This window comes from Cupressus sempervirens, chromosome 11 (assembly GCF_028749045.1).
Source record: "Cupressus sempervirens isolate cs-2001-9-10 chromosome 11, ASM2874904v1, whole genome shotgun sequence".
In the NCBI taxonomy this organism is placed as follows: domain Eukaryota; kingdom Viridiplantae; phylum Streptophyta; class Pinopsida; order Cupressales; family Cupressaceae; genus Cupressus; species Cupressus sempervirens.
The window spans coordinates 577444159-577457146 of NC_143128.1; the positions used below are offsets into that span (position 1 = coordinate 577444159).

At 32.6% G+C, this 12988-nt stretch overlaps 1 protein-coding gene across 1 annotated transcript; it reads right to left on the reverse strand.

Annotated features, from left to right (window-relative positions):
• Nucleotides 1–4364: 4364 nt before the first annotated feature.
• On the reverse strand, nucleotides 4365–7392 carry LOC149530962 (fe(II)/2-oxoglutarate-dependent dioxygenase 4-like). Its single transcript, XM_089808699.1, has 3 exons — nucleotides 6904–7392; nucleotides 4804–5131; nucleotides 4365–4713 (listed from the first exon to the last, which is right to left on the reverse strand). The coding sequence occupies exons 1-3, from the start codon at nucleotides 7359–7361 to the stop codon at nucleotides 4459–4461; spliced, it is 1041 nt and encodes a 346-aa protein (XP_089664825.1). The 5' UTR covers nucleotides 7362–7392; the 3' UTR covers nucleotides 4365–4458.
• Between the last annotated feature and the right edge of the window lie 5596 nt (nucleotides 7393–12988).

Consider the following 12988-nt stretch of genomic DNA (forward strand, 5'->3'; position numbering starts at 1 on the left):
CTAATTGTAATTATTTAATTTAGTTAATTGATAATGAATGAGTTCTTTACTTTTCAACTTTGTGTTTGATTGGTTATTTTTTAGCAATTTTTGTTCATGTGTGATGTGGCATCTTTTGTTTAAGACATGGTTCTTGTACATATACATACATATATAGATAAATAGATATATGTATATATAAACATGTATATGTATGCATGTATGTATGTATACACACACACACATATTTCTTTATGTATATCTATATGTATGTATGCTTGTGTATACACACTCATATACATATATTAGCTTACATCAATTAAAGATTAAAACATGTATGCCACTTTGTAGTGAATCAATATAAAAATTTAATAAGCATTTGTCATTTCCATTATAAAAAGTGTGATGTATATTTATACCTTTATTCTAAAAAATATAAACTTTTTACTTGTATATTTTGTAGCCTTCAACTTACAACAAAAAAAGATCACTCTAATCTATGGAAAAAAAAAACCACAAAATTGACCACAATTAAATTTCATTGCATCTAAGTCAAAGTTTTTTTATCCATCATTGAAAATCCTTAAAAAATTACAAACTATTTTTTTGTTAAAAAATAATCCTATTTTCATTCAAAATGAAGGAAACACATGATGAGAGTAGTTGGAGAAAATATATCTAATGAGAATGAGAAGAAAATTTAGAGAAAGAAGTTTACAAAGAGTATTTATGTTAGTTGAGATTGATTCCCAACAATAGTTGGCAAAGATGAAAAGAGTATATTGATGTTTAAGGGATGAAGATACAATGAACTATATATTATATTCATTAATTAATGTTGAGACATTATCAAGATTGTTTACATTTTTTTTTTTCTATTTATCAAATATCATTGCAAATTATAATGAGATCATTTGAATAGAGGCAATTCATAATGCATCATAGGAGAGTGGGTGTAAAACCTCTATTTAGATCTTCAAGTCTTAATACTTAGCAACTTAAGATTACACAACTCATACCAATCTTCTTCCAAATGCACCTTGAGCTTAAGCCCCTCATATGGATCTTCTTCTCAATCTAAAACTATAATTACTATAATAATAGTAATTCAATCTTAATTTACATATCTTGACTTATTCATTCTTTATACTTTTTTATTGATTATTATGTACATCGTGATTATATTTTTCTATTTGTAGATTAGTCTATTATTATGAGACTATCTTTGTACTGATAGATTTGCTCTTTCAACTTTAAACTTGTTTTAGATTCATATCTAAATATTTATATTCAAAATGAATTGATTTCTAACTGAGTTGTCTTTCATTTTTAAAACAACTAAAATACAAGTATAAATAAGTACATGTTATCATATTCTTGTATTTATATACATCTAATACATTTATGATATTTTTATAACTTAAAATATCAATACAATCTTAAACACATGTTGCTTAGATATCAAAATTCCTCCAAATTTTTAAAATCCTTGCCATTCTAAACTATGGTTATTCCCTGAACACACCTCACTTTAAGCATTAAAATGGTTGCTTCTCTTTGACTTTTAACCAATTTTGTTTTCCAAATTTCTTCAGCTCGATCTGATAACTGAATCTCAAGTTATCACAGATTAATAGAATGTTCTAGAATACTTGTATTCTACTCAATCATTAACCATTAACCTCTAAATAAATTTAGGTTCAAAATTCAATATACATATTTCAATCTAAAATCTTAACTTCTCACCTAAAAAGAATTCCCTACCATTAACCTTAACTTCTTGTTAAAAAGATCAAGGTTTCCAAAACACTTATTAACCTCCTTTTTCAGGCGATAATAGTAAACGATTGGAAGGTATAAGTCATCCCAAAGGCGGCCTGGGAAGGTTCACAACTTGTGAACATAGAAAAGGTTCGAATAAAATATTTCACATAAACACATCAAGTGCTTGATCCAGCGCCGTTAGGATTATGTAACAATTGATCAACAAAATGTTGTATTGGAAACAAATTTCTACAATTTTTTCTTCTCGGTGGAGGCAAAGAATCATTGTTTTGCATCACGATGATTCACAGTGCATGGAGTTTCAAAATTTGTGAATAGTTCGTCTCTCTGGCGTCTTGACATCGTGGTTGGGAGTATTACTATTCTATGTACGTAGCATGGAGGTGGACATTGATGCTACCGTTGCTGATGTATCCCACTCTGTAATGGTGATTTAGCAAGAGATATAAGACAGATAGATCGAGCATGATAATTACTAAACAAAGGAACTTAACTGTAAGTTTCAGAGGTTGCCGTTAATCTAAGCATGTGATCTATTTGATATAATGACCGCGCCCATATGATAGTTTCAACCATCTGGCATAGAAAATCTGAAGATTTAGAGAGCATGCCGTACGGCAGATACTACATGATGTTAGAGAATTGGTAACTCGTGCTCGCAATGAGTTTGGAGTCTCAAATGTATGAAGATTGCTTTGAACATCGGCATAGGAGGAATGACAAGACCTGTGAACTGTTTGACAAAATCCCATATCAGAATGTGATCATTATAATTGCAGAATATGTACACACTTGACCAGATAAAACTCACTGAATATAGTGGCTGAAAAGATATGAAACAGAACAGGCATGCAAACTATTTGACGAAATGCCCTAACTTGTTTAAAGTAGATTTGCCAAAACATTTTGAAGAGACCAAAAAAATGTATGATGCTCATCTTAGTTCATGACTACCAGTATGCGTTGAAGCCGGCTGGTGGTGGAATGATCAGAGATTCTAAGCTTTCAGATGTTTTCATGAGTATATTTGTGGTCATGGTTATGATTAGTGTCTTTAGTTTGAAACAAAACTACAAGATGCGGCTGAATAGAGAAACAGATGTCCATAGAGGTTGAATTGCTAAAGCAGAACCTTAATATGTTCTTCTTCTTCAAAGTGCAATGTTGAGAAAGTTCTTATTTGAGGAAGTGCGGGACTTGAAGACACCAAAAGTAATCGAGTGAAGGATTAGCGGGAAAACCATGAAGTATTCACAATTATTGCAGGTGGAGCAGCAACTAGTGATCTTGAACAGGTTGATTGTTAGTTTCTTCTTGATTCTTTTATTGTCAGGATTCATTCAGAGATAGAGGATTCATTCAGAGATAGAAAAGATAGAGAATCAAGGATGCTGAAACTATGATGAAGCTTAGTCTAGTCTAAGTCATTCTGGAGGATCGCAGCATTTCAGCATATCAATAGGAGTTAGAAGAGATCCAGGACAAATATTTCACAGTCAAACTCAGGATGGAAAATGTGTTCATTCTTAATTATAATTCTATAGCAGCAATACCTGATGCCTACAGGACTTTTCTTGACAGATGGATTACAGTTAGAACATAAGTTAATTTTTGCAAGTTTAATTAACCTTGCTTCACATATTTGGGAGGTAGTTATTAACCACGGAGGAGTAGTTCTTAACTTCAATGTTTATATAAGGAATCATTTTGACTTTGTAAAGGGACTTTTTGGATTTTAGAATTAGAGAACACTTATGTTGGAATTTTAGTAGCAAGACAATTTTTGGAAAGTGTGTACAGATCTTGTTCTTGTAATTAGAAATTTCTTTTATGTTCTTGGTGCAAGGAAATAAAAGAAAACACATTTTGGGTTCTCTTTTTACAAATCTGAAATGTCAAGTGTTGATTCTTTTTTATAATAGGTGTTTTCACAGTATTGTGCAAATGTTCATGAATTATCAAATTGGCATTGTGCTCATGGTAGCCTTCAAGCGTAGCTCTTATTTGCTCTTATTAGTGGTTTAGGTTAAACTAAGAAAGCTTTGAAGTCGTTTGGTACATTCGTTGTCAATAGCTTTCTCTCTATCTTTTAAAGTTTTAATTCATTTATGTTGAAAAATCAAATACATTTACGATACGATAGAGCTGCCCCTCTCAAATGTAGAGGAAGATTGTAATTTGGTAGTGATCGGTTGCAATCTCTCCAACTGTTTGCAGAGTTGTCAGTACAGTAACAAATCTGTTTACCAACAACACAATACCAATTCATTAACTACTATTCAAACCCTCAAAATCAATCAAATTCAGATCCAAAGGCCTTTTTAATATCTATTAAACACCTCTTTATTTTCTCGAAACATTTCTGAGATTCAATGATTACCAACACTCAACTATCAGTTATTTGTCTTAAGTTTTATACATAAAATATTTAAAACTATTTTTCCTATATAGATAATACATTGCAGGGATGCACTCATTCTCATACATGTAGACTCAATTTTTTCACAATATTTACAATCTATGTAGTAATCTATAAATTCTTCTATGCACTCTTTCTCATACATTTAGCGTCATTATTTCTACAATATTTACAATCTATGTAGGTAATCTATAAGTTCTTCTTTAGTAGTAGCTTATGTCTAAGAAACTATTGCTCTTTAGTATAGAGCAATCGTAATACTAATTTTACAGCAGTCAGATTCTAAAATGGTATATTTGTTGATTCTCAACTCCCAAATTTTTAAAATTGCCATCCTTCCTCCTCTTAAAAAACTTTCCCCAATTGAATTCCCTGTACTTGGAAGGATTTTCCTCAGTCACCAACTCTTCCAGAGGTTTCATCATCACATAGTGGGAAGGTCTCAGGAAAAATGGAATAGACAGACGTCTTCGGCTATCATTAACAACCACTCTATGCTCAACACTCTCATACCTGTCATTGCTCCACACCTGCCGTTGCATTCAAGATATCAATGTGTTGAACAAATGACCTATGTTTTATTCATAACCTAACTTCCAAAATAGTAAAGAAGCAATCACCTGAATGCAATCTCCAACATTGACAACAAAGGAGTTGGGCAGGGGCTGAGCGGGCAGCCACTGACCGTTGTCCTTGCGCTTCACCTGAAGTCCACCCACCTCATCCTGGTAAAGAAGTGTGACGGCGCCGCCATCCTTGTGCCTGCCCAAGCCCAGTGCAAGCTCTGGGGCAGGGCATTCAGGGTAACTATTCAGCCGCACGTTGCTTATATCATCTTGGAAATATTCATTCAAGCGATTTTCAGGTAAGCCAAGGCTCCGTGCTATCAACTCTAGCAACCTGAAGGACAACTCCCTTGCAGCCGCTACATAAGCCAAGCAAGCTTCTCTGTAACAGTTTTTAGTAAACAAAACTCAAATACAGAATTGTGAAGCTGAAACCTAAATTCGTAACAGTAGCCCAAAAAAACATATAAAGAAAGAAAGAATGGCGCTGTCTAATAATTAGGCCAATCAATAGGGAGAAGAGTAATGAATGAAGAGAAACATTGTGTTTGAGTATGAATAGGGAGAAGAGTGCTTGCTTATTTGAAGTAAAATAAACACATCTAAGTTTTTTTTGTGTAAAATATCTAATTTCAAGATATCTGAAATTTATAGTTAAGATATCTAATTTCAACATATTCAACAAATCTAATTAAAATTTTTCTACCTAGAATCATGTTACGATTAGCGTTAGGTCAATCAATAGGGAGAAGAGTAATGAATGAAAATAATTTGCTTGATTATTTGCAGTGCCAACAAAAATCTCTAGATTGCTGAGTTATGGTAGATCTGTAGATTACTGAGTTATGGTAGATTGTAATGGAGATTTCCTATAGAAATTTATAAGCTTTTAACATAACAAGGATTAAAAGCATTTCAAGTTATTATTCTTTCTAATTGTATAATATTGTAGTTGTCATGAAAAAAGTAGATTTGAGTGATAATCAATTCACCATTGTTAATCACAACAAATATTGACTATTTTCTTTCTTAATACTAATTATTCATGAATTGAGGCAAGATGAAAATCACTCAAAAGCAGTTTAGAAAAAATTAAAAGAACATGAAACAGTTGCAGTCACTTGTTTAGGAATATTTTTTACTTTAAAATAGTTTAATCTTCTAAAAATGATATCTCTTGACTTATTTTACTTATATTTAAAAAAAAATATAGGTATGCTAGTTAGGTCAATAAGAAGAAAAGTAATGGATGAAAAGAATTAAGAGAAACATCATCTTTGAAAATTCTAGCTAGCTATTGTTCTTTTTTGCTAGGACTTTCTTGTTAACACTTGAGACATTGAAATTGAAAGTCATATTTAATGATATAGATTTTAAGTGAAATTTATTGATTTATTTTTTATTACCAATGCTTTACAATAGAATATCTTAAGAGATTGAGTGAAACCTTCAAAAGGTAAAAGTATTATGGTATAGAATTCATTTAGCTTATGAATTGATAATTAGAAGATATTTTTCACACCAATTCAAACTGTCATATTGTTTCAAATCAACTTGTATTTTGTTCCACTCAAATTCATTAGATTACTACTCATCCAACATAGATAATTCTTAAGAACCACTATTCATAGAATATAATTAAATTAAAAGCTAAACTAGACTTATGAAACATAAATAGAAATAAATATATTTTCTTTAATCAGTTGAAAAAGATTTAAAAATAAAATATTATAACATTCGGAGCCCTATCAATGTAGATAACCTAATTTAGAGATAACCTAATTTAGAGAACACATAAGGCCCAATTTATAGACAGCGTGCTCCATAGACTCTCCACTATATTTGAATTCTGACCTAAGTATAAGAGAGTACAAAATTCTAAATTTCGTATCTAAAAGAGAGTCCAATAATTCAATAAAATGTAATTAACTATTGATCTAAGATAATAAAATAAAATTTGGTACCCTACAAATACTGATTATTGTTTGTGAGCAGTAGTTCATTCATTGCTGCACTGTTGCTAGTTCAATCAGTCTACTGTGATATGCTTTGTTCCAATAATAATTTCAACTATATAAACTATAACCCTAATAATAAAATTTTCATATCTCACAAAAACTTTTGAATTAAAACAAATAAAAAATGCTAAAACACCTGAATTCTGGGTGCTCATCCGGCCAGCGGTTTGTGAAGATCTCCGTAGCAGTATCAGTCGGATCAATAGAAGTGGGCAGCCGGATTTCTTCTCGTGGCACAAAATCGAAGACCTCTTTCCAATCCCTCACATTTTTTGTGAGCTCGGAATCAAAGTAACCAAAGGGGTTTTCAGCATCCCTGGAAACTCTTCTCTTTTCTTCGAGAGGCAGCGAGAAGAAATCTGCTGCGGCAGATTTGAGGCGTTGAAGAAGATGATCAGGAAAACCATGATTGACGAGGTGGAAGAAACCCCACTCTCTGCACGCCTTCTCCACATCCTCTGGAGAGCTATTTTCCAAGTCTATAATGGGGATATTATTGTTGTTGACATCATCATCTTCAAGGGATGTGGAGAAATGCTTGGGACGATGCTCTTCGCTCTGGATAAAACTCTCCTCGAACTTGAGAGCTCCCATAGTTACAAATTTCTTGTTTTCTCTGTGTGGTGCTTTGATTCGGTTTGCATCTGATGAGATAAAAAGAGAGAATAGTTGTGTAGGTCTTTGATACATTGAACATAGACAAGGTATGGAGGTTATGACGTAATAGCTGACATCCAACCAAGTGTCGATTGTCTGGGATCTGATTCCTCGGACAAGAGGTCAGGTTCATGTAAGTACCTTTCATTTCATGGCGTGGCCGAATTGATAGACTGACAATCAAAATAATCATTCAATTTAGGTATTGCCGAAATGTTAATATCATTATTATTTTTATTATTTATCACGTGTTTATCTTTTCTATACTTATTTGATATTTTCGCAACATCAAGCTTCCCATATGATATTTCCAATCAGCATAATCTTGCCCGATACATTACTCAAGATGTAATTGAGTGGATAAAGAGAGATGCCGAGGTTGTGAGGGAGGGGGCAGATCAAGGGGTCAAATATTGTATGCGGATAGTTACAACAGTTAAAGATGGGTTAGAAGGATGAGGCAGAGACGTGAGGTTATGTGGGAGGAGGGTAAGGTTAAGAAATCATATACTTAATGTGAATAACAATGGATAAGTATGGATAGGAAGGATGAAGCAACATTATCAAAATAGTAAGATTTTTAGATTAAAATTGATATAGGTCATGTCTTGTATTTTTTCTTTATGAAAATTTTAATTATTGTGATCATAAATATATAAATAAATAAGAGGTATTTTCTAAGATTCAATTATGTATATTTTGAGTCAAATTCATTGACTTCGATGTTACATGAGTAATGGTTCATATGGGTCAATGAGTTTGATTCAACATTTGCTCAATTGAATTCTGATAGCAATATCACAACTGTAATAACTATGTCAAAGTCAAAGGGAGGACAAAAGCTAACAGTAAGGAGTCTACCAAGGAGGATATATAGGTGGTTATCGACAAGATTAAAGAAATTAAGAACAAGCTGGTCATGGAACCAATGTAATGCTATTAGTTTAGATTGTTTCTGTCTACAATTTTTTTCCCCCTTTGTGCTTCAGTTTCAATGGCGACATTTATAGGGCTGGTTCTTGTTTTGGTGCTAGTTGTTTTTGTGCTATGGTCCTTGTTATTTTACAACACTAATGGACTATGGATTTTTTTTGAATATTTTGTTGTAAAAACTTTAGAAGTTTTGGATCCCCTATAAAAAACTTGTTTTAACCCTTAATGTAAAACTATGTAAAACTCACACCTATTTCAATTGGTGGTACTACTTTTGTAGTCAATTTACAATTACCAGTATCTTGGGAGAATGTACACAAAACTTTAATTGGTGGTGTTAGTTTTGTCGTCAACTATCACTACCATTATAGAGATGAGCATGGAGGGGACCCAAATCCCTCAAAAGTCTAAAGTCTCCTTGGCATGACTTTTAGCTCTTCCTAGACCCTAGCGAAAGAATTCCTAAGCTTCAAAGTGGGTTTGATCGTACAAGAATCTCCCAAGAGACTAGAAGATTGTGGCAAAAATTGTCATACAGCTTGTGACCATTTCAAGGGGAAGTACACACATTTTTACTCTCACCCATTTCTTATGTTAAATAACTTCTAAAGGAATGTTAAGTTCTACTTTTCATTCTGGATATTTTCTTCTCTTTTGCTTTCTATATAGACAAGGCTCAAGTCAAAGGTAGAGACCTACTTCATGAGGGCTTGATGTTTAGGCTCTATGATTTCATCACAATTTGACTCCCTAGGATGGGTCGTCCCCTATCCTTTCTATTAGGCTTAATATCTTGGTGTTCACCCCTACTTTGTCCCTAATTGGTCACTAAGGATGATGTGAATTCTAGGGATGTTGCTTCATTTAGGCTCCTCAAGAAAGCCTCTTTTCTAGGGAAGCTCAAGGAATTGAGCAAGTAGTAGTCCTAGTTCTAGTTCTTATTTAGGTTCTTTATGCTGTTGGGTGGTTTGTGATCTCTAGGTGTTCGGTAATGCCAATGGTAGTTTAGTTTAGTTTCTCATTTAGTTTCTTTTTATTGGTTGTTTAGTGTAGTTATTGGGTCTCACTTCTTGTGAACCCCTTTTTGTGTAGCATAAATGATTTATTGTTTATTATTATGTAGTGTTGAAGATGACCAATCCTTCTTTGTCACATGGTGTAAGAGAGAAGATCAAACCCACAAGTAGAGAAAAAGTATCATCAAAGTGAGGAGATGTGAACACATGGTGAAGTTTGGAAATTCCATCTAAGAAAGAACAATAATTGGTTAATCAACATTGAGAGGGGTATTGCCTTATTATATCTATTTTTCTATCTTTTCTCATATAGTGTTCAATAAAAAAATCAACCCCTTTAACTAATTTAAATACATTTGATCACTCTTATTGAACAACCTTGGTAATATATATATATATATATATATATATATATATATATATATATATATATATATATATTCATTTTATTTTTGGACTATGCATTAACATGTGTGTAATTACAATCATGCTTTCTAGTGCTTGGATGACTTAATGCTATCATGGTAATTTTTTTTAATTAGTCAACAAAATGAATCGTGAACCTATGGTTGTTGATTGATGAGGTGCCACTATGAGAAAGGAGTTACTCTTGATGCTTTTTGAACCACCCTTTCTTGGTAGCTCAATTCAGTCAAATAATTCTTTTAGCTTTGGTCTAAGGATTTATGCATATTTTACTTTGGTACAAGTAGAGTTTGACATTAATCATACTATATTTTTAGTTTGGCATTTTGGGCATATTTTAGTCATTCATTAGAGAAGGAAGTGTCTACTTCATTCATTGCAATCAACTTGGGAATCAATGGTAGACATAAATCTTGTTCTATTTTTTGTTTCATGTTTATTATTCAATTGTATTCAAAATTTATCTATAATTGCACTTGCATCTATAAAACCTTATCTAATGGTACTATACTACATACAATAACCATTAAAATAGTAGGGTTATGTTTAAACTGATATATTTCTGGATTTGATGGTAAAAAATCTTTACACAATCAAATCCAGAAATATATCAGTTTAATTGCTATGGATTGTGGAAATTTAATCTCTTTAAGGGTTATGTTTAGTTAGGAAGGTCATCTTGAGGCAAAGATGTTTATAGGCTAGGCAACTAAAATGGTTTTGGGTTCAACACCAAGTCTTTGATCAAAAACTTAAATTGAAACCCATCTTTTCATTCCTTTTGGAAGGTTTAGTCCACTTTCATGTGAAATTTGTATATCGTAAGATTGATGCTTTGATGGTAAAAATCACTTATGATACTCTCTCTCTCTCTTGATGAGGTTTGAAGATGAGAAGGATAAGAAAGGTTGAATATTTCTCTCCTAAGGAAGTTTGAAGGTGAGAAGTATAAGAAAGATTGAACCATAAAGATGATTAGATTCTTTAGTTTATTCTTTGATAGTTATTTCAGTTAATCTTTCTTTAATTAAGTAGTTAAGAAATTAATAATTTCTTAATTTCTTTTCGTGTAAATTTAACTATTGATTTTGTTTATCAATTTTAGAAATAGTAAGTTCCAAAACCATCAGAAGAACAACAAAAAGAAATAATTAAATAACAAAAGAAACTAGTTAAATGAGGATTTATCCTCCTCCTAGTCTTGATTATGCTTCTTTTCAATTTCCAAATAAAGAAGACCCTCTTTTACCATTTCTCAAGTGTTTTGTTCACTTGACTCTGATTAGTTTTAATATTGACCAAAGCCAACACGATTTCTTGTTTCTCCTCTATGAAAAGATTGATGACCTTCAATACATAAACATTAACTTCAATAATATTTTTGAAAATTTTAACCATACCAATCTCCTAGCCAATCTAAACTAATTTAGAAAAATTCTCAAATCTTACATCATAATAAAAATTCTTGAAATTCATGAATCTTACATTATAATAAAAATTCTTGAATCTTACATCATATTATGACATTTTTTAGTTTAAGGTAGCTTGGACAGCTATTCGTCCTCACGTGATTAATTGGCAAATAATTGTTAAGAGTTATGATAATTATTTGTTAATTAATTGACTCCTTCTAGAAGCCACTAGTAACCTATTGGTTAGGTTTTTGTAATCGAGAAGCAAATAGAAACTTCTTGGTTAGGAAACAACTAGAAAGTTCCTGGTTAAGTTGTCTTGATCAAGAAGCAACTAGAAACCTCTTGGTTAAGTAGTATAAAAGGGGGTCAAGGGAGGCATTTGGAGAATGGAATAGAATAGAGAACAACAAGAGTTGTAGAAGCATTTGCAATGTTAGCAAATGAGTTTGTAGTGATAGCAAACAGTCTTGCAGTGTTAACAAGGGCATAGTAATAGTGTTGGGGATAGTAGGGGGAATATCAATGGGAGAAATTAGGAGGCTATCTAAATTTTGCTAGTGAGAGGCAAGGAATTTTGTATCTCTTGATTTGCTGAAGTTAATATGTTTTCTATCTGCAGAACTGGTTTTCCCTTAGGGGTTTTTTCAGGGACGATTTGTCCAAAAATATTGTGTTCTTTTTGTTGTAAATTTCTTTCCATATTTTATTGGTGAAGTTGTAGTTGTGTTATTTTTCAATATTAGCTATGAATTTGTTTCCAATAGTTTAATAATCATTTGTGATAGGAGATTAATAATTAGTGACTGCAATAGTGTTAATCTTCACATGGTATCAGAGCATTGTTGAGGGTAGAAGAGTTTTGCCCTAGGAGAGAAATTGTGATCTCTTCAGAATTATTATTGCTTTAATCCCTTGAGATGGTTTCAACTGGTTTGAGAGATCAGGACAAATTGGATGGTGCCTCGAATTTTGATGTCCGGAAGGTCAAAATTTCTTTATTGTTGGAAGAGAATGGTATCAAGGATTATGTTACTAGTGTTGTACCTATACCAATGGATGCAACACAACTTGCAGCATATAAGAAGGACAATGCCAAGGCAAGGAGGATTATCCTTGATGGTGTCAAGGATCATATTGTTCCACATATTGTAGATCTAGATACAATGAAGAAGATGTGGGATGCCATTTTGAATCTGTACCAAAATGCTACCACCAACAGGAAGATGATTTTTAGAGAGAATCTAAAGAATACCCAGATGAACCAGGGAGAAGATGTTAGAAGTTAACTCACCAAGCTTAGACTTTTCAAGGACAAGTTAGCAGCTATTAGAGATAGTCCCAGTGATGATGAGCTAGTGAGAGTAGCCCTAAATGGGTTTTCTAAACAATGGAGTTTCTTTGTTCAAGTTATCAATGGACGAGATACCTTACCGAGTTAGGATCGACTATGGACAAATTTCACTCAGGAGAAGTTTAGATTAAGTCTTGTCAATGGGGCCAACAAAAGTAAGAAAAGTGAGGTGGAATAGAAAAATGTTTCCCTAATAGGGTTAGGGAAAGTAAAGAAGGGATATAGCAAAGGATTGAACTCACAAAGTGAGAAGAAGAAGGACATTTCTATGGTCAAGTGCTTTGGATGTCATGAGTATGGTCACTATGTCAATGATTGCCCAGAAAGGAAGAAGGCAAAGAAGTAGGTGGTAGCTTCAACAAATGTAGATGAACTCTCCAGAAGACTAGAAGATGAGTTTGCACTTATAGCTTGTATGGTGAG